Source organism: Coturnix japonica, chromosome 1 (genome assembly GCF_001577835.2).
Source record: "Coturnix japonica isolate 7356 chromosome 1, Coturnix japonica 2.1, whole genome shotgun sequence".
NCBI lineage: Eukaryota > Metazoa > Chordata > Aves > Galliformes > Phasianidae > Coturnix > Coturnix japonica.
The window spans coordinates 58,981,209-59,003,157 of NC_029516.1; the positions used below are offsets into that span (position 1 = coordinate 58,981,209).

At 41.3% G+C, this 21,949-nt stretch overlaps 1 protein-coding gene across 22 annotated transcripts in view; it reads left to right on the forward strand.

The window, feature by feature from the left end:
* Positions 1 to 3,490: 3,490 nt before the first annotated feature.
* The window catches only part of PLEKHA5 (pleckstrin homology domain containing A5), a 166,081-nt gene continuing 147,622 nt past the window's right edge, over positions 3,491 to 21,949 (forward strand). For 5 of the 22 annotated variants that reach the window (XM_015867996.2, XM_032445954.1, XM_015868020.2 and 2 more), the window contains exons 1-3: positions 3,610 to 3,776; positions 3,887 to 3,963; positions 6,580 to 6,637. In XM_015867996.2, the coding sequence (XP_015723482.1) occupies positions 3,679 to 3,776; positions 3,887 to 3,963; positions 6,580 to 6,637 (233 nt within the window). In that variant the 5' untranslated portion in view covers positions 3,610 to 3,678. Of the gene's footprint in view, positions 3,777 to 3,886; positions 3,964 to 6,579; positions 6,638 to 7,637; positions 12,195 to 21,949 lie in introns of those variants that run through there. The other 17 variants (XM_032445971.1, XM_015868162.2, XM_015868170.2 and 14 more) reach the window with 10 other exon arrangements.

Below are 21,949 nucleotides of genomic sequence, written 5' to 3' on the forward strand. Positions count from 1 at the left end.
GGGTCCTTCCCAATTCAGGATATTCTATGTTTCTGTGATTAAAAAGGGACCCACCATTCAGAAGTCGTTTCCTTATTAGAATGTGCAATGTAATACTGCACCCCCAGCAATGGTCTTTTCTTGTCATCTTAAATTTTATATTGTCTTTCTAGCTAAACAGCATAAAAATGTACAGTCACAGACAACGCTGTAATACTACCTCATCCAATTTCATTGACAGAATGCATAGACTCAGCCCTGACGAACACAAGACTGTGAACAAGTTTTAGGTGGAGTGTCAAAACTGCCATTCTCTCTCTGCTTCAGAGGTTGCTGGCTTAGGTTTAGCTCTCTTTTTCTTGGCTCACCATTTGTTGTCACCTCATACTTGTTGGGAGAGGTGTGGGTGGATTTCTCTGAGTCTTAGCCGATGAATACTCTCCCAGTGCTGGTTTTTAATTAATCCCATTACTGTTTTTGTGGACATGATTCTATTGCCTCAGGAATTTTAAATATTTTGATTGTGACTACATTACTGAGCTGAAATGATTAAAAAATATATATTAAAAAAAAAAATCAGCCAACTTAGTGCTCTGATGTCTTTCCTGACCCTGAGGGAGCTGCTAGGAAAGCTACTGTCTTGGAGAGGTGAAAGAGGAAGGAAAAAAGTGAGCTCAAATTGGAGAACCATGGAAAAGAGTTCAGGAGAGCCAGATTTTTGCTTTATCCCAAACTCTCAGGGATGAGGCCATTGCACTGCTGGGAGGGCTCTGCTCCTCATCTTGCCTCACACACACAGCAACAACTTACTCCACATCCTCCATCTGCTTCCCATCAGTGATAGGAGCAGCAGGCATATCAGGCCATAGGGGCAGAAGGCAGAGAAAAGTTGTTCACTAGTAGTCACTACTTCAGCAGTTCCTCTTCATCTCTTCAGGGAAGAGGATCTGTTGGCCAGATGAGAGCATCCTGATGGATTGATGAGAGTCTTGTATATCAGACTGACCAATTTCACACTTGGAATTGTCAGCTCATTTTTATAGTAAAAAAGGATGATGAGAAAGGTAAAATATGTAATATCTTAAAATATGCATGGGGTTGTTATGGTGAAATGATCAAATGCTGACCCCTCAGAAGTCATAGAACCACAGAATGACTTCAGTTGGAAGACATCTTGAAAATCATCCAGTTCCAACACCCTTGCCATTGCCAGAGTTGCCACCCGCTAGATCAGGTTGATCAGGGCTCCATCCAACCTGGCCTTGAATAACTCCAAAGAAGGGACATCCACAACTTCTCTGGGCAGCCTGCTCCAGTGCCTCACCACCTCCTTGACAAAAAATATCCACCTAATATCCAATCTAAATCTCCCCTCTTTTAGTTCAAAGCCATTTTTCCTTGTCCTATCGCCATCAGACTGTATAAAAAGTTGCTCTCCCTCCTGATTATAAGCTCCCTTTAAAGTCAAAGCAACATGAATTCATGGTGCATGCCATCTTGCAGGATTCATTCCTGTAAGGAGAGTCAAAATGTGCCTTCCATATGTTTCAGAACTACAAATACTGGATTTTACTTGATGACTGTTTAACATAAAGTGAGTAAGAGTCCCTGAACAATAGAGTAGAACAAGGATTTTCCATCACACCCTGAATGATCTCCCTATTCGTAAGACCAGAAAGTCACACTACCACCGTATAGCCCAATAATTTGCAAAATAATGTGACTTCAAAGGGGGAGGTGGAGCACCTTCAGTGTACTCACAAAACAGTCTCAGCTTCTGAATAGCCTAGAGGATGGAGCAAAAGCATTTTCCTGGGAAGAGAATGACATGTCTCTAAAAACCCTTCCTCCTTCAGGCTGAAGAGGTTTTCTTACAGTTCTTGCTGGTGACGCTGCCACCAACCTGTTTGCTGTGAATTATAAAGAAACTAAATCCTGTAAGTCCTCCCTAGGCATGGTCTGACTGCAGCCAGTTTATCAGGCCTCCATGGCAAGGATTTCATCCAAGAATTCAGGCAGGCTCTGATATACTTTATGCATTGCGCTCCTGAGTTTTACCAAGGAGGCAGCGCATCCAAACACAAGCAAAATAACAAGCAAAATATAAAGAAGGCTGAAAACTGAAGTACTGGCAAAACTTAGTTTCCTTAGAAGGGTGTTCAGCAAAACACATACTGAGTTTCAGTAGGATTTGCGCACCTAAATTCTATCATCATCTAGCTTATTTTATGGGTCTGGGCCAATACACGTCTTGATGTGAAGAAAGCTGATTCTGCACGATGGAAGGTATGCACGTATTGCTCTTTGCTTTGGTTAGGCTGCATGAGGTTAGTGAGTTGTGATCACTGCCTCACAAGCCCAAAATGTATGTGACTTCCCCCATGCTGTTGCCAGGCAGCCTTCCACAGCTCTTCAGTGGAAGGGTCATTATTCACTTTTACTCGTCACCCGAGGGCTTTTGCTCTGAGGAGAGAAGGAACTGTTTAGAGAATAAGTTGTGTTCTCCCCAGCGTATCTTTGTCTGGTACTCCATAAATCTCAGGTGCTGTCAGCGGTGAGTGGAAATGAAGGGTAATGTTGGGCAGGGAGGGATTCTTATCTCACACCAGTTACTTAAAGATAACAGCGCCTGCTGACATGTTCACTGTGCTTTGGGTCTGAAGTACCTTGTGCAGGACAATGGGGTTTTAAAGCTTTAGCCACAAAGTGTGGTGGAGAACAAACCACATGGCAACTCCCTTTGTCAGATCTGAATCAGAACGGGAGCACAAGGAGGGCAAATCTGCTCCGCTTAACATTGCCAGCTGGGAGTTTAAATGCCTCTGTGGGCACAGGAACACCTCAGGCTTCGCAGTTCTGGTCTAGAACGTGGTTTTGTAAGGCAAGATTCTCTTAGAAAGATCACAGCCACCACACAGCTTAAGCAATCTTTAATTTTTATTTGTAACTTCGATCAAAGCCGAGCATACCTACTCAGATTGCTCATCACAACACAAGGACACACAGAAATCCACTTCTGCGTGTGGATTTCACCTCAGTCACCACCTCCTGCAGCACAGAACACACAAGCCTGCCGTGTCCTGGGTCAGAGGTTGGGCAGAGCTCTGTCAGCACAGAGCCCACGACCGTGGCACAGCTCACTGCTGAAGGCCACACGTGAGAAATAAACACCAGAAGTCGAGAGCAGAGGAGCACACGCGCTCCTGGAAGAAATTCGACAGAAGTTTAATTTCCTGTAGGAAATCGTGCCGTAAAGACCCGCTGAGCAGAGCTGCTGCTGGCAGCCGGGGGCTGTGGCGCACCTCAGGATCCCAACACGGGACAGGCGTTAGGTCTGAGCTTTCTTCAGGCGGGCCGCGGCTGCAAAAGGACCCTTCTCCTTCCTCGCCATCACTATTGCCAGCAGGATCCTCATCACGCACAGGGCAACAACCCCCAACTCCCTCCCTTCCCCCCCGCCGGAACTCGCCGCTGTGCCCCGCCCCAACGGCCGCAGCGGGGTAGAAGGCGCGCCCCCGCGGCGGGCGGGGCGGTGCGGTGCCGCTGTGCTCCTCCCCGGCTGCGCGGCGCCCGCCCCCTCCCCAAGGTGTCGGCGGCGCCGCCGGGGACGCGCTCGCTCGTGCCCGCGCCGCTTCCCCCCCTCCCCCCCGCCCCGCTCCCCTCTGCTCTCCCCGGCTGCGCTGGTTGCTGCGCTCGGCCATGGCGGCCCCGGCGGAGCTGAGCGCGGAGCGGCTGCGGGCGCTGCCCGGCAGCTGGAGTTACGGGATCAGCCAGGGCGGCCGCGTCTTCTTCATCAAGTGAGCGGGGGATCGCCGGGGGGTGGGAGGGGGGTCGCGGGGCGGGGGTTGAGTGTCGGGGGGCCGCTGCCCGACCGCTCGCTGACCGGTCCGTGTTTGCGTCCCCGCAGCGAGGAGGCGAAGAGCACGACCTGGCTGCACCCGCTGACCGGAGAGGCCGTGATCACCGGGCACCGCCGCAGCGCAGGTAGGAGCCCTCCCGGCGTTGGGGCAGCGACCCCCCGGCCCTGCCCCGCCATGGCCGCCCGGCCCCGCGCTGCCGCCCCGCCCGCCGCCGGCCGAGCCCGGGGCGTCCCGGCTCCTCCCGCTGCCCCCGGCCCCGCGGCGCTCCCCGCACGCCGCCTTTGCACCCGCGTTTTCCCTCCGCGCCGTTCCCTCGCGTTCCTCCTGCCGCCTTGTGTCGCCGCTGTGATACCGTGAGAGCTCCTCTCAGCCCTCGGCCGCCTGCAGGTTGCTCACCTGCCCGGCGTCCCCTCGCTGCAACCCGTGCCCCTGTGTCACCTCGTCGGGTCTGCCGGTGGCAGCGGGTCACCTGGGTCCCCTCCTCCTCCCTCGCTCCCATCCGGGCTGAGCGCGTGGGTGGTTTCTAAGTGACTGCGAGAGGGGCTGAAGGGGGAGAAGGGGAAGGGGAGCCGAGCGCTGGGGTAACTCGTTGGGAGGAAGGCGGTGTCGGCTCCGGAGCAGCGGGAGGCGCTGGGAGTGCAGCCCAGTCTCCCATCTCCGCACGGCGGGGTGCGTGTGCCGCCGGGAGGTGGTGGAACGCGGCTCCCTGCTCTTCTACTTGCGCGTGTAATTGCAAGAGAGCTGCCCGCTGGTCGGACCCTACCGGGCTGCTTGATATTCTTGTGTTTTCATCGTGCTTATTACGCGTTCCCTTTCCTTAAGAATCGGAAATGGGCTTTTGGGAAGATGCGGACGGTCTTCTGCGAGTTGGGAGGAGTTGACAGAGCGTGGGTTCTGGCTATCAGAACTCTGTGGCTTAATCTGCAGCGAAGGGCTGATGCTGAAGGAGTCATTTAATGCCGGGAAATGGAATTACTGATTGATATCAGGCTCCTCTTTTCCCCACTCTCAGTACTCAGATTAATCGAGAAAGCAGCTTTCATCCGCAGCGGCGTGTATGGGGGCAGATGTATGTGAAGTGCTCTGCTACTTGGACATTAATATTAGCTGAGCATTAATTCTTTTTTTCGAGCTGTCAGCGGCGACTCTGTTGACTGATGGTGATTCACCAGTAATTCTCTCAGTGTCTCATTCATTTCTGCCATTAAGCCCCTTCTAAGGGAATCACAGCTTGCTTTAGAGCATCTGGAGTGCTGGGTACAACATTAGGGGAGTTATTGTCAGGTAAATAACTTTTGGCAAACCTGCCGACAGCAGGAGGTTGGAGCTCAATGATCTTTACAGTCCCTTCCAACCTAAGCAGTTCTATGATTCTTTGAAATGAACTTAATTCCAAATGCTGGGTGTGGTATGACCTTGGGTACCATGGCCACGATTTGTAGGTTGGAAAATACTGAAGTACCTGCAAAGCAAATCCTCTGTATGTACGTGTGTATGTTAATTTGTCACTGAATGTACCCAAAAAAAGTTTAAAATAAGAGACCATTTCTGAGTGAATGAATATCTCTTGGAAATGCGCATTGTGAAGCTTGTTAGTAAATAATACTGTGAAATGTTTACTAGTCAGTGAAGAAAACCTTATCCTGCACTAGAAGCTGAAGGGCTTTTTTATTTCTGAAGAAATACCATGGAGGGGTATTTTTTTTACCAGGTTCTTAGAGCATCCATAAATACTTTTGCTGGAGAGTCTTCCTGTTTGACGGACTTTACCCTGTGTTAGTATCAAGACGCTTTGATTCTGTATTTTTTTTTTCCCCCCAGATATTTCACAGCAGTGAAATAAAAGCCATCCGGAGTAAATAAGCAAACAGGGAAAATCACATCCTCCAGGCTGAGTGTTTTCTACTTTCACCAGAAAATGTATTGGTGCTTCTGTAATTCAGTGAGTGAGTCTCGCCTATCAATTAGTGATTTTATCAACTGGAGTAAACTTAATGGCAGTGATGCATCTAGAGTTGCATAGTGCTGTCCAACGCCTTCAGATCTTCCATTACATCAGGAAACCGTTACTTGAAAGGAGCTGACCATTAGTAGTGGTTTTATTTGTTTATTTTTCTTTTTTTTATGTGGGCTCTTGATTCCCAAGAGTGATAATGGAGAGGGAGAAGATGTACCCAATTCCTCCACTAGATTTGCATTGAAAGTTATTTTCATGTGAAACTGGATAGAGTTGTAAACACTGCAGGAGCGCTTGTTAGTCACATCAGCGGTGGAATTATGCTAATACGAAATAGCTTTGTGGTGTAGTTGATACCATGCCTGTTACGATGCCTGTGACTTGCACATAACATGAAGTCCTTACATTGATTTTTGCTTAGATCTCTCGCTGTCAGGTGATTTGTTGCTACTGAAGTTGAAGGCAGAAGGAACTGGTGATGATTGTGAGTTCCAGTGACTTGACAGAGGAGAAAACATTGCTAAACAAGACAGGCTTGAACTGTTACTATTTGGGAATGTGACAAATCCAAATCAGATCTCTGTGTGCGCTGTTTGTCTTGGATTACAGACGTAATGAGACAGTATTTTGAGTCAATTTAAAAATGCTTGCTTTTATAGGACTAGAGCTTTCAGCATCCAGAGTAAAGGGACAAATGTTAACTTCATTAGTGTTAGGGAGTAGACCAGTGTAATTAGCTGTGCTTCAAAAGTTAATTACTGTGCTTTGCTACTTGTTTTCCAGACTTACCCACAGGTTGGGAGGAAGCTTACACTTTCGAAGGTGCAAGATACTATGTAAAGTAAGTTGAGAGTTTATCTGTCAACAATTCTATATTTCTGATTACTATGTCTGAATGCTGCTGTAGTCTTGAACCTTTTCCAAACTAAATATAAATGTTGTTGAGAAGAATTATTCAAGGTTGTCATATGAAGTCCTTTGTTAAAGTCACTCTCTATAGATGAAACCATTTCTTGAGTTTTTGTGTTAATGCTTGTAAAGTTGCTTAAAGGTTTGGATTCAAATGCAGTTTCTGCTGTGAGTGTGACCAACTGGCAGCAAATATCTGTGCAAGTCAAGAAGACGTTGTGTTTCTGTGGATTTGACTCTTATATGTATGCACTGTTGTGTGGTATTTTCAGAAAGGCAAGATTTTACTTAGTTGCTGGGAGAAGAGTCTCAATCCAAGCCCTGTTCTGTAGTCATTGTTTGAAGCCACTGTGAAAGTTTAATGTAACTGCCTTTGCACATCCCTTGTTTCTGTTTCTAGTATTGATTTTTATTTTTATTTTAAATTTCAGTATTTTTCCTTCAGATTTTAGTATGCTTGAAGGAATGTGTCCATTGTAGTAGAACTGCTGTATGCTCTTTCTGAAAGAGGAGCATGGAAATAGAGCTCCAGTGTAGCATTGCAGAGCTTGTGTTGATTGGATCATCTTAGAAAGTCTGTCCCTCTAGACAAGTCAGACTGTCCTTAAGTGGAAAATTCTAGACTGACAGCCATGGGTATTGGTCCAGTTAAGATGCTGTTTTTCTAATGTTTGTCAAGTTGCAGGCTTTACTCAATGCATTCAGGAATTTTTATTCACTGTGCTATGTGTTTAGTTTTCCATTATTCATTCATCAGTGGGGTGAGTTCTGCAAGTTGAAGAGTACCAATAGTCATAGGGCTCCAGGCTTCAGGTAGCTTTTGTTCTTGTCTTAGTGCTGAGGAAAAGGTAGCTACACGTCTAAGTCGCATTGTTAATGTTGTGAGATGGGTTTTAGGCAAGTGTTGCATGGTTTATTTTGCATACTTGTAGGAAAACTGTTAACACTGAACAAAATTCCAAAGGATATACTGAAGAAATTCTTCAAAAACGTGACCAGAACCTGCGCCAGGCTCACTAGAAGGGGCCTTTTTGTTACCAGACAACGTGTTTGTTTCACTGTTCTGTTCTGCCTTCTTGTAGCTTACGTTACACTGGTATTGTATAACAGATGACAAGAATTGCTGAGGTCTGAGGACAAAAACGTGCTAGGGATTTCACCCTCTGCTGTTCTGTTTGCATTGTTAAATATAGAAGAGTGAAAATTAAAACTGTGTATATAACATAGAAAAGTGTTTTTCTATGCCTTCGCATTGAGCAATTTATCATAGAATAAGCCTACAAAGAGAGTATTAGCCATAGTAACTGGAAAATATCAGCTTGGGTTTTCTTTGGATAAGAAAAACTGTGTAAGGACAGCTATTGTAGAGCAGCTGAAGTGTTTATGCATGAATAAACCAAGTGGTAGCTTGTTTGTGTACTCCTCCTGAGATCTTGTGTTCACGGTTTTATCATAACTGTTAAAAGAGACATTAAGTTGATTGTTCTGCTGATAGCCAACACTGAGTAGCTCTGCTTATATTTAAATTTGTGCCACATCTTTGAAAACATGTTGCACAAACAACACTTCTCTGTGATTTGATCGAGGTAGGAGGATAGCAGGGGTAGTGCTGTCAAGTCTGCTGAAAGGTTCAGATGGTTGGACCAGTTTGTCATCCTTAGTTAAATGTGTTTGTTGTTTCGCAGGTGTAGCTACTCAGGCTGGGTTGAGGCTTGTGCCTGATGATAGCTTCTCCTTTTAAAGTTCTCCAGCATCAGTAGAGCTGAATGCAAGGCGAGATGCAAGAGCTAACACAGACAGGGTGACAACATTATAATCACTATCCTGTGCGGAGTAACTCTGGATGATGTGCTGATTATTATCATTCTGGTTGTCTGAGTCTTAGCTTCCATAGTGTGCCCACATGACTGGGAAGCAGCACAGGTTGTTATGACCTTGTCTACACAGGCATCCCCGCATATGCATTTTCAGTCTGCTTGCTTGAATGTACGTATTTGCTAAATGTCAATGCTTATTACGTAGATCAAAGCAAAATAAAATTATGCTAAAACTAAAAAAATACTAAAAACACGCTCAGGGTTTGGCCTGAAATAAATGCATTGTTTTGAGTTCTGATATGAGTGGTGGAGTTCCAGAGGAATGAATGTTAATGGCACTCTATTGATGTGTTCAACCATGTGAAACTTGGCTGCTGAATTTCTGTAACGTGTCCAGTAGGAGAGTTATATAAGAAGGATAGTCAAGTTTCCTGATCACATAAATAATTTCACCTAGCTTCTGAGCCACAGCTTCAGATATGTGGGTTGAATGAAAATATTTAACAACCTTGCTTTATGGTAACGTCTTATGCTAGACTACATTTGAAAATAAAAACCTTTTGAAAATGATTCTTATAGCTCTTTAATAATAGGTCTTCAGTGTTCCAAGTGGGTGTGTCGCTGAATCTATTACTGTGCTTTTTCTGGCTTTGATGTAGTAAACACTGTGTAATCAAATTGGGATAATGTCGAGGAGATAATCGTCATCTAAATCTTAGCATTCCTGGGACTGGCATTTCAAACAAATGACTCAGGAAGCAGACTGCATTGAAATGGGATTATTTTTAAAGGACACCTTATTTTTTCTTATGATGCATGCATTCATGTTCAGAATAAGTGGATACCGAATGGTGACACTCCTTTTTATAACATTGAATTTGTTTTGTCTCTAAAAAGGCAATACATTCTGAAGCAAGGATAGGTTCAGAGTTATTTCTATTGCTGAAGGAGGTATTAGTTTTGATATAGGGTTATGTTAATAAGTTGATGTTAGCTAGGCCTTTGACTTTCAGTGTTTTGGATCAGTAGAAGAATTGTAGTACTTGATAATGTCAGTGTCTTTCTCCCACGTCTGTCCCCATCCCCTCTAAATGCAGATGATAAAAGGTATTGTTTGTTAGGTGGAATAAACCTAACGTTTATTATAACGTCATAATTTTCTTATTAACTTGCACATTTTCTTATTAGATCTGTTTATGTTAATTTTTTGTCTCCTCGAGTGTGAGGATATCTGCTTTTTTCCTTAACATTAGAAGTGTGCATGGGTAGCCCTTTACTTAATGCAAACTCTGTCATTAAACTTCTCTGGAGTAATGTTTGGTTCATAAAATAGCTGAAGTTTCTACCTGCAATGGAGAACTGTATGACTATAGAATTGAAAAATTCAAGTATGGTCTTTAATGATTACTTTATTATCAGTTCTTTATAAAATCCTGTGTATTATCAGGCAAAACACAATGATATGGAGTAAAGCACCTTAGTTTGAAAGTGATGGTGTAGTAAGTTGAAAAACTTGGGGTTTTCCTTTGTTCATAGAGTATTTCAGTGGACTGTTGAATTATGTCCAGTGTATTGAGCTCGTGAGCTTTGGAAAACTGAGGGCTTTGTCTTCAGAACAGACAACCTAGCTAGTACTATGGGATGCTTAAGTTACTTAGATTATTTATAAGTGTATGAGGAAATAGACCCATGTGACAATTTAAGTATATTACTTAATAGAAAAGACATACTTGGTCACTGGCTTCAGCTTCTTACCTCTTAAGATTAATGAGAATTTTAGACCTGATGTTTTTAATTACTGCATCATTGTTAGGTACCGATGTACTTGTTTCTAGTGCTATAAAATTGCATAAATATGTCTTTCTCTGAATTTATATGATATTTGAGTTTTTCATTGGTCTAACCCATGGGACTTCTATGCAAGTATTCTTAGGTAAGCTGTCAAGGTGTTCGGAGTTTGATATTTCTTTGCCTCGTGTAGTGTTGATAATTTTTGGACAGTATGAAAGCTGACTGAAGTCACAAGGTGAATACCTTTAAAAACACAAAGAATTAGGAAAATTAAGTCTGGATTATAGAGTTTTGTGTTGAAGGCCATGTTTTCCTGTACTTAGCAGAGAGTTTTTGCCTGTTTCTTGCTGAAGAAAAGCATTGGTAAACTCAGGCTGAAACTGAGGTGAGTTCACTGTTGAATCAAGTAGGTGTTTCATATGCTTTTGTGGAGACTTTCATCAATAGAAATGGCTTTCAAACATGTAGTTTGAAAATTGGGTAGGCAAGAAAAATCTATTAGGCGATTAAATGAGATGAGATCTTTTCAGCCTTGAGTTTCTGTTGTTTACTAAAATAAACTCCTGCTCATTAAGAATTCAGCTTTTGTTTGAACCTTTGTCTTTTATGTGCATTCTAAAGATTCTCTCCCATTCAGCTGAGAAATTCTCCAGAAAAATCAAACAACTAGTCCTGTTTGCAGAGAAGCCCTTTATTGAGAGGCAAAATGGGAATTGGGGGGGAAAAAAAAAGTAAGAACAGATTGTTTTTCTCCAACAGTAAGAGTCACGGTATTCCTCCAAGAAATTTAGTTCTGCTCTGCTTACCTCTGTCACTGTTTTGTTAAAAGTTAGGAAAGACTAAAGTTTGCTTTTTCTTTCATAAGACCTCTGGATCAGGTAATGGTCTAGGTAAATGGGTGACCTGCCACATCGAATTACAGCAAATTGATCTGTGCCTTGTACCTTTGGGCAAAGCAGTTTGGAAAAGGAGTTCTTGTTAGGATTGCATGCAAGCCTGCTATGTATTTTGAGATTTATGTCCTTATTTCACTGCAGTATTTTCAAGAACCAAAATTAATGCAGGGAGCATCCTGCTTGAGATGTGCTTGGTGAAACACCTCACTATATTAAAGCTTCTGCTGAAGTTCTCCCCATGGAAGGGATGAAGCTGTCTTTCTTGGGAGCCCTGGGGAAAGCACACGCTCTTGCTCTGTAGGGAAAAGTGGAGGCAGATAGGAACAGAAAGGGAATCTTGCTGTGGGGGAGCTGTGGGATGGGCTAGCTGCCAGGGGGCTGCAGCAGCATGAGTGAAATGCAGCAGTGGAGTGGGTGCAGTGCGGAAACATGGAGTGGAGGTGGAAAGGTTCTTGGCACTGGAAGAAATGAGTGTGGGTCAGAGAAGGAGATGAAGGACTGAGTCCAAAAATTGGCTTAGAGAGGAACGCACAAAAAGAGGATGGAGAAGGAAATGTGACCTACTGCAGAAGGCTCAGAGGGTGGGACTACGTGCTGGAAAAGGAGTGGAGACTGAACCAGGCAGAATGGGCAGTTGGCACTGACAAGTCCTTAAAAGGAGCAGGGGTGGGAGTTAATTTCCTTGCAGCACACTTGTTGAGAATTCTCCTAGGTGGGAATGTGACAGAGATGTATCCTACAGAAATGAGCTGTGTGCCCAACAGGGACTGCTACTCTGCTTATGAACCTTTTTTGAAGTTAGAGTGGCGAGTAGAACATCAAACGCGAAAGCTAAGGATTCTTGTGCTTGTAAAGCTTTTTTTGAGTGTGACATTTTGTGGTTGACGTTTTGAGCTGTCTTGTTCTTGAAGTGTGTTTCTATATTCAGTAATACCTTGAATGCTTTAGTTTTACTAAAATAGACTTGAAGCCACGGGTGAAGTTAATGTTGCTTTTTTTTGTTGTTGTTGTTGCTTCTAAATATTACCAACTTTAAAAATATTTGTAAGAATTAATGGGTAATTACTTTTAAAAAATATAAAAAAACCTACATAGAATTTGTGAAATGAAACATGGAAATCCATTGGAAAGACACTGAAACCACTCAAGGTTTTTGATAACTCATACGTTGCTAAGCCAACTTCAGCAATTTTAGATCTTAGGGTTTGGAAATGGTAGTATTTCTTTTCTAATTTTGGTCTTCATTGGTTATGGAGTTAATAATAGCAGATAAAGATAATGCATGCTTTGTTATTTACTGTGAATTGTTCTGTGGGCTTTCAGTTTTGGTATCCATGCTGTGTGAAGGCTCACCTTCATAGGCTCATAGAATGGCCTGGGTTAAAAAGGACTATAATGATCATCCAGTTTCAACCCCCTGCTATGTGCAGGGTCACCAACCACCACACCAGGCTGCCCAGAGCCACATCCAGCCTGGCCTTGAATGCCTCCAGGGATGGGGCATCCACAACCTCCATGGGGAGGTTCCTCTTCCTCCTCCCCTCAACCATCATTTTGAGCCATTCCCTGCTCCATCAATTCCATACAGATGCTTTTTCTCTTCCTATCTCAGTCCCTGTGTCCTGCAGTGCCTTGAGCTGAGGGCCACTTCCAATAGTGGCTGAGCTGGCAGCCAGGTACCTCCTGAGCTTTGCCAACAGAGGCGTACAATTGGTGGTCACTATTAAGTGAAACGTCTACAGGTCTAAATTTGACCCAGTGCACAATGTTTTGCTTTTACTTAAAGAAATAGTTCATACCTTTTTTTTTTTTTTTTTTTTTTTCTTGTGGTCTGTGAGTGTTTTGTTTTACCAGATCAAAACTAGCATCTGTTGTGGTGCTGCACTAAGCCTGTTTTTCTTGCGTATGTTTATGTTATGCTGGCTCTTATTCGAATTCTAATGAATTGCACTTTCATTAAACCTGAGATACACTTTGGCTTGGCAGTTCAGACTGATCATCAGTGAGCTTCTTTGTGCATGCGAGAAAGGGAGAAAGCTCTTGTGAAGATTGAGGCAGACGCTGACTAGAAGCACAGCTCCTCAGCTCTGGCTGCTGGGGCTTCTGTCAACGTGGAGCCTGTGTGTTTTTTCTATGTTTCAGTAAGTAAGTAACTACATTTGAACATCTCTCTCCTCCTTTCTTTACCTTCTTTCTTTTGAATGTGTGGAGACAGCTGCTTTCTTGCCTTTTACTGTAAGGAAGGTGTTCTCTGATGGTGATGTTGGGAAGAGTTTACAGTCGCAGCCACCTTCAGAAGGAGAAGTTTCAGAGCAAGGGACTTGTTCATAGGCAACTCAGTAAACTATTTGGGAAAGGCTCCAACTTACCAGCACTGAATAGGTCAGGCAGTTTTCGAATGGTTGTTTGTGGTGTTGCATCTTTCTGCTCTGGACATATAAAACTTAAATTGAACACTTGTTTGTGAAGTGGAAAAAAGGCTTTTAGACAATGTTTTGAATGCTTGTGTGGCCTGCAATGCTTGTAGAGCTTTATATAAACAATAATAATTAAAAAAAAGAGTTTGCATGTTCAGGATGCTTTAGCAACTTGGTTCTTTGTGACTTTCTCCATGGTGACTTAGTAAAAGCAGTAAATTGTAAGAAAAGGTAGAGTAACAAGGAACCTGTAGTTTAAAATCTTCTGTGTTTTCTCTAACAAAGTCTACTACAACTTGTATATCATAGAAATTTGTAGTCAAAGAACTAATTAGTGTTTTATTGTCTGAAAACATTTCAGCGCGTCAGACCAGATATGAGGAATCCTTGTAAAGAAAGGTGTTTCAGGAGGAAATATTCAGTTAACCCTTTGGTTTTAGGTGTCTCATTTGCTATCTTTCAATTCCAGCATTTCAGAGAAACTCAGGTTCTTTACTACTCAGTAAGTAGGACTAATGAAGTTGTGTAAGTTCTGCAAAAAAATACACACAAGTGATACTTTGATCTGAAAAAAAAATCTGTTATTTTGGTGGGTTTTCTTCCTTGTTTAAATCCCACAGACTAAGCAGCTGCTGACCAATGTTAGACATTTACTATTCTTGAGAATAATTTTGGGGATCTTTAAAAGCAGGTGACATAACATCTTATTATGTCCTTTGCTGCACCTGGTTTGTAAAAAGGGAGGAAAGCTGTGTCTGAAATAAAATGCAGTGGGCAATATGAATAAACAAATAGTGCTCTTAAATCCCAGTGGAGAGGAAAAGTACCTTTAATCTGACTGAATGTCAAAATGGTATCTTGCTGGGGAGAGGAAAGCTGGCTAACACTTGTGTTTCTGTGTGGGAGGGAGGGTGTGTATGTATGTATGTATATATATATATATATATGTCCTTAAGTATATTGGTTGCACCATTTTGTAAGGTTACTTTACAGTTTTCCATATACACAGTAATCTACTTATTTCATCAGAGGTTTCAACTAAGAAGTTTTAAAGTTTGACACAAAAGATTGAAAATGGGAATTACAACCCAAAGCATGTTTTTAAGCAGTGTCATAACATCAAATGTTTATTGTAACAATTCATTTGCATCTTAATCAAGATGTAAGTAAACGTCATTAGAAATTCATATGATGTTCTCTGATCTTAAAATCTCTTATGGTAGAGTTTTTGTTTTTTGTGCTTGGTGTGGGTATCCCCTGCTTAGCTCTGATCTGAGACAGTGAAATACTTAATGTTGATAAAGCACGCAAACGTTTCTGTTTTGGTGTGTGCAATTTATAGGTCAACCAGTTAAAGCTAAAGTTTTCTACTTATTATATCCAAGTGCTTAAAGCATTCCACCTTTGAGTCAGTAGGTTAAGTTGGTTAAATTGAGCCCACGATGTTCTCCGATACAGTGGATTTTATGAGTTTGTCGCTAAAACAGTCCCTTTTCTGGTTGGTATTCATTATTAAAATTGTTTTAGAATAAATTGGAAGAGCTTGAGACCTTGAAAAGTTATGCTTTGCACTGAGGGTCTTGCAGAAGCCGTCTGTAGTGTGTAGTCAGCATAAAAAATTAAAACAAGTGAATGGATTTAGGATTTCTTATGTATTTATGGAAGCGCACCTAGTGACTACAGCTGACTGGTGAACTCTGAGATACTAAGATTTTCTGATCTTTGCCATCTTTCCTGTCTTCTGCTTCTGTCCCTCCTTTTGCTCAACCTCAGCTAAATGTAAGCTGACAGTTTTTCATGGCAGCTTTTACTTTGCCTTGAAGTAGCTTGAGATTGAGACTAGGAAGAAGCAGACTGGGAAGAACGACTGCAGTGCTGGAAAAGATGGTTTAACATTTTGTACTGAGCTATGTTTTTCTGCAACTCTTGTCTGTTAGTTCAGTTATTAAATGCAAGGTACTTTGGGTAGTAGAACTAAAAACTTCCCTAGATTAAAACTTTCCCTGCTGTGATTTCCACAAATAGTATTTAAGAAATGTTTTGCTTTTAAAGAAAATCTGCTTAACTACCTAGATGAATACAATGCGTGGTATGTTTTAAGCAGCTTAAAAGGTGAAGTCTTAGCATTATTTATGAGTGATACCTAGTATTATGGCTAAAGTGACTTCTGTTTAATTATAAATGGAATGAAACAGTCTACTTCAGGCCCTGTCATTACTGCTAATGGCTGCAGACTGAACAACAAACAGGACATATTTCTTTTTATGCCTCCTTGTAAGTCTTCCACCTGAAGTTTCTTACACAGAACACTTCAGTTTGCAGTTTTAATCTATAAAAAGATTTATAGACGTCAAGACACATCTGAATCTTTTTCTGAAAGTGCTCTTTATCCCTGTACCCTGAGCAAAACACAAAATAGATTTTGTAATAGGCTCCGTAATAGAACTCACTCTGTTGTGGATTTTGTTAAACTTCAGGTGAGAGTGCCAAACCTGTCTAACAAGAAAGTCAGGATCTCTGCTGCCTCAGATTGCTTACTTTGTGGTTTCAAACAACAGAAAGTGCTATCAAATTCAGCAGTCGATTGAAATTCCACTGCTTTATCCTCTTCCTTACTTTCTTCTGTGTGGATGCATTCTGCTTCAGAACGTTTTGCAGCTTAAATATGTAAGTTATGTGTAATCTTGCAGTTTTACACATGGGGGGTAACAAGTAAGTAGTGAGACAGAGGTAGTAAAACTGATTTAATCAGTGATGTCCTATTATTGTAGGTGGGGTTTGTTGTTTCACAGCGTTGCATGATTTAAGCTGGGGTTGAAAGACTGCAGCAGCTGAGGAGTTGGAATTACAAGTGTCTAGCTTTCATATAACTCTATGCAGTCTTTGTTCAATATTTGAGTTGTGTTCTTTTTCTTCTCGCCTTTTGGTGATGGTATTTGTAAGTCATTAAAGGAATCAGGGGAGCACTCCAGTCTTCCCAGAGTTTTGATGAATGTTGAAGGTGCTATCCATTTTTAGATACTCATTCTAATCAGTGTTAACTTTTACAACAACTCCTGTTAGTTATTTTATTACTTTGTTTAACATTTTAACATTGGAAATAGGGCTTTCAAAGAAATTACAGAAGTTTTTATTGAAAATTTTCAAGGAAATCAAGAAAATCTGGGTATGCTTCAGAAACTTGCATCACTTATATATACTTGTATAATTTTACAGTACCTTTTATATAGCTCATATAGATGGCAGAGTGAGTACATAAAGAATGCGCACAGCTTTTCACTTGTTTAAAGGTGGTATAAGTACTTCAAAGAAAAACATGAGTAGAATTTGCTGACAGTCCCTTATATTCATATCTTGATTTTATTTTATTTTATTTTTTGCAGCAGTAGAGACCTAAAACGGGACTTGTAATGACTGGGGGGTTGGTGCACATGGGTTTGACTCAGCTGCTGGGTTCAACAGGTGTCTCTTTGAATGGAAATGTCAAAAGGAGAGTATACAGAACAATTTGTGTGTTTGTTTTTTTTCTTTTTCCCTGCCCAAATTGATGTGAATATGGCAACCACAGCAAGCAATCAAATGCAGTGCATGCAGAGCTGTAGCTGGCAGATGTTAATTGGCTTTGAGCAAACAAATATTTTGTCTTCTGATTTGTTTGCTGACTTTGAGTTGAAATACTTGGCTTTTCACTAGTTGAGAGTCTGCATTGCTACTTTGACAAAAAATGAGGACTTCTTTGAATCAGAAAAGCAAATGTCCCCAGCTCCTCTCTTCAGCTCTGCTGCTGTTTGACTTTGTCTTCTTTTTCTTACATATGTGTCCTTATCATTCACCCTATTGCTTTTCAGTGCTTTCCTGCTTGCTTCTAGCACTAGCAGCTCAAGTAGTGTTAGACGTGATCTTCCCCAGTTGGGCTGCATCCCAAACTTTCCTGAGGGAATGTAAATACTGCGAGGTCAGTTCAGTATCAAGTGCCTGCTGCCTGAAACAAACCCTGCAGGATCTTCTGCTATTCAGACAAAATTAGGACCCGCTTTGGATACAAAGCTAAATAATAAGAAGTCAAGACCTTAATCGTTAATCTTAAAATTTCCTTTTTCTTAATCTTAATTTTAAGATTCTAATCTTAAAATTTAAAATTAAAATTAAAAGCAAAAGAGAGTGAATTGTCAGCACAACACACTATGGTGTTAACTTACACGTTTTAAAACTTTCATTGCTGGGTTACTGTATGTCTTTGTGAGGTTGTAGTGCAGAGAGGTGGTGTACGTGCATGTGAGCTCACCTGCAGCGTGGCTAAACCAGTGCTGAGTGTTGTACTAATGTTATTTCTGCTGGGGAATAAAATGTTCAGCCCATTTGTGTTTCATTCTGTGTTTACCCTCACCTCCTTCCTTCCTCCTCAGAACAGAATGGTGGGGGGAGAGGACTGTGCTAAGCCCACTTAGTGAAGCAAAACCAAATAGCCCTTTATGCCTTTTTTTTGTACTTCATTCAGACCTTCCCATTAAAATCCACCAATCGTGATTTTTATGGAGAAGTGCTTTCTCTGTTTCATTTTAAATCGGTGATGGTTTTTAATTTGCTGTACGGTGATTAGAAGTGCTTGCTCATACGTGCTGCTCAGGGCTGGATACAGCCCTTCTTGTTTCACAAGCAGTGGAGGTATAGATTAACAACTGAGTGGGAATGTTTCTGCTTTGTAGTGCTGTCAGTAGGTTGGCCTGGTTCAGACGCGCTTGTCTTCTCAGCTGTTGTCTCTGAAGGACTGGCTCCTATTAGCGTTAGCAAAGGAATCCATCTAATAGATGAAACTAGAACAAAATAAGTTCCGTCTGTTCCACGGATGCCAACAAACAAGTTAGGGATTGAATTGCTCTTTGATAATGTTCTTTTGGCCAGACTGGGACAAGACAGACTCATTCTCCATTTTATCTCCAGGTCTCTAAGTTATCATGATAATGTTGCTGTGAAACATCAACAGAAAGTTATGAGTTACAGTTGGGGAATTTTTGCTTTCTTTATATTGAAGCTGTTTTGCTTTTGTGAGAAGCTAAATACTTTTGTGGTCATTAGATAAGTCCAAACTGCTTTACAGTGCTTTTTTAATGTTCCTGGTGAAGTTTTACCAACACATCTGTGGTTTTGTGTGGGAGGCTTTCATGATACTCAGATGAAGAAATACTTGATTATTGAATGCTGCACTTTGATTTTCTTGGTGGATTAAAGTGTATATTGAAACTGATTGTTAGAGGTATTGGTGGAAAAGTACAGGACTGAACCAAGAATAAAACACTTAAAATGGAAAGAATTTCTGTCTGTCTTGGAAGTAAAATAATGCTAAGTTCAAGTTAGTATTATGAAATGCCCCATTCAGAAGCAAGGATAAATGCATTTTTACATTATGGAATGTCAGGCCCTCTAAAGAATGGAACTCAAATGCATTTCTTGAATGGTTTCATTAACACTTAGTTTTGTGCCATTGAACAGCAATTTTTAGTATGCTGGAAATTATTTGTTTGGAGATCTACTCCAAGTGCTATCTCTTAAAAAGAAATTAACAAAAAGCATAGATACCCATGTGCTGCTACAACAACCATTGAAAATGTTGAAGTGAAAATTCAGGCTGAGAAGCAGTAGGAGCAGCTAATCTGCCAGTTCTATGCTTTTTATTTTCTTTTTTGGGGGGGTGTGAAACTACTTTTGATAGGCAAATAAAAATACTGGTTTTGTTGTTGTCTATGAAATGATCTAATAGCCATTTCTCTTTTCCATTTGATGATGGGAATTTAATCGCAAGATCAGAAAAAGTCCACTATGTGTGGGATTTGTGAAGTTGGTTTGGTTTTGTGTTAGTAGTATTTTGCAACAGAAGTTGAATGCCTGGAGCCTTAGAGCTGAGGAATAAGGATGATGTAAATTCTGATACATGCGTAACTTCAGCATATGAGTTAACTCAGTTTTGGCTGCTAGAACTGCCTGAGTGAATGACACTGTGGCCATTTGTCCATCCAATTCAGTGTGTTTATTTTGGAGAAGATCCAGTGCTGTTGGCTATGAAGTCTACAAGGGAAGGCTGGATTGGTTGGTTTTTATTTTATTTATTTATTATTTCTATTTAATAGAATGTTGGCTTTTTTTAAAAAAAAAAAAATCTTTTCCTTTTTTTTATTCTGAAGCTTCTTTTGAAGTATTTAATTAATCTTTCTCATGAGGTGTGATGATTAAGCAGATGAAGCTTTAATTATGCACAGGAAACTTTTTTCTTATATGTACTGCTACTTACTGATTTTTCATTTCAGTAAGAAATGAGGCAGTAGTGCTCTCTCAAGTTTGGTTGAGTTCCTTCTGTCCAGCTGCACTCCTGGTTTTGAACACTTTTCCTCAGGAACAGTAAGAAACAGAACAGTTCTGGGGGTCTAAGGATTTTGTAACCTCCCCACCCCATCTGAACTCTCTGGCCCTTAAACATACCCTGGGACTATCACAAGATGCTGGAGCATAGCCTCTGCAGTGATGCCTCTCCACAAATACTGTCATTTCTCCTATCTGTAGTTCAGCAATTCACCTCTGCCCCTTAGTATCTGTAGACATAGTACTACCCTTCCAAGGTGGGGATGAATTCATGGAGCTCTGAAAATGTGCTACTGCGATACCAAGAGAGGAATGGCTGCAAGTCAGTGTGTGTGCTTCAGATGCTGTTACAAGTTGAGTCTATTTGGCTTTCTCATTTTAATAACTGAGCCGCACCCCATGACTTTGACTTGGTAACCTTAGAGATAAGGGGAGCTCATTGATGATTTTTTTTTTTCCCTTCATGTACTTTTTTGTTTAAGGCCTGTGGGGAAAATGTTAATATATTTTTCATGGGGGTGGGGAGGGGAAGGAGAGAGGGACACTGAACGGAAAGCAATTCAGTTTCGAATCCTGATCACAATGTAGTCAGTAAAAAGTCATATCTGAGCAACTACTGAAATCCTGTGTAAAAATTAAAGGCACAGGAAATTATATTGCTGTGGAAAAACTAGTTTGCTTTATTCCCACATGCGCTAATTATCATTGTTCTAAACTAAAACACGTACTTTTCTGCAAGGGATCCTTGTAAGGCAAACATAATCAAGAGGCAGTAAACTCTCTGGTCTTATTTTTAGAGATAAATGGTGCTATTTCTTTGGTTGCATTCCAAGTTATGTATTGAAATGGTAATGGTAAAAACAAACAAACAAGAAGAAAGATTGCTTGACTTAATTTCATATAATGGTACTTAGCACTCAAATAAAAGAAATGGGAGAGGAATCTAGCTTTATAATACATTTCCGTAACATAGCAACTTGGCTTTCAGCTGTGTGTTTAAATGCTTTAGTTTTTCATTTGCATCCAAAACCACTGCTCTTGTTTCTTCACTTTTCAAAGAAGCTTAGCTTTGACCATGTTTTGTGCTGCACAAAATATCATGGCAGTGTTTGTTTCAGATTTTCTTTTGTACTGCTCTGAGCTATTTCTCTATGTTCAGATTTCTCAGTTTCTTTTTGTGCCCCTGGCAATTACACTAGGCCATCATTAGTCTGTAAGCTAAGCTTAGGTAATTTATAAATTAAGTATATATTTATTTGTTCAAGCTGTAACGAATACTGTGGGACAACCTTTGAAGCTGTGATTTTCTTTTCAGCAATTAGCTGTACTCATCTTCCAGCGTTACTACTTCAGGCTATTATGACTCACCTAGCAACATAGTAATGATGAGTAGTGGGCAGACAGCAAGGCATGGTCTTTCCAAAAAGGAAGAGATCAAGTATTTGTTGATGTCCATCAGTAACAATAAACAACCTATTGAGCAATACAAATGTTTTGTGAATTATGTCAGCAAATAACCAGGGAGCTGAAAGGGGGAGAGGCAGCGTGCTGCTGAGTGGGCACTTCTCTTCAAAGTAAACGCTATTCATTAAAAAAAATAAATACTACAAGGAAGATTGCTTTGTGCTTCTGCAGTCGGATATTGGATTAGCTTATAGTCCCGGCAGCTGAGAGGGGAACGATTAATATCCTATATAAAGTTACAGGGGAATTTACATACAATTACTGTTTTATTGAGCTTAAAGGAAACAGATGTTTTCAAGATATGACCTGTCTGAGCAGTAGATGGAATCGAGTAATATGAATTCTTCAAAAGCTTTTGCGTCTTTATAGCCTGATTTGAGGCAGGTCATGCAGTTCATGTTAAATATTTCACATTCTTTCTTTCAAATAATTTTTTTTGTGTAACCAAATTTAAGCTTCTGTTTGTAGGAAATCATCTTGCTACAGACGTAGATTAAAGGGTTTC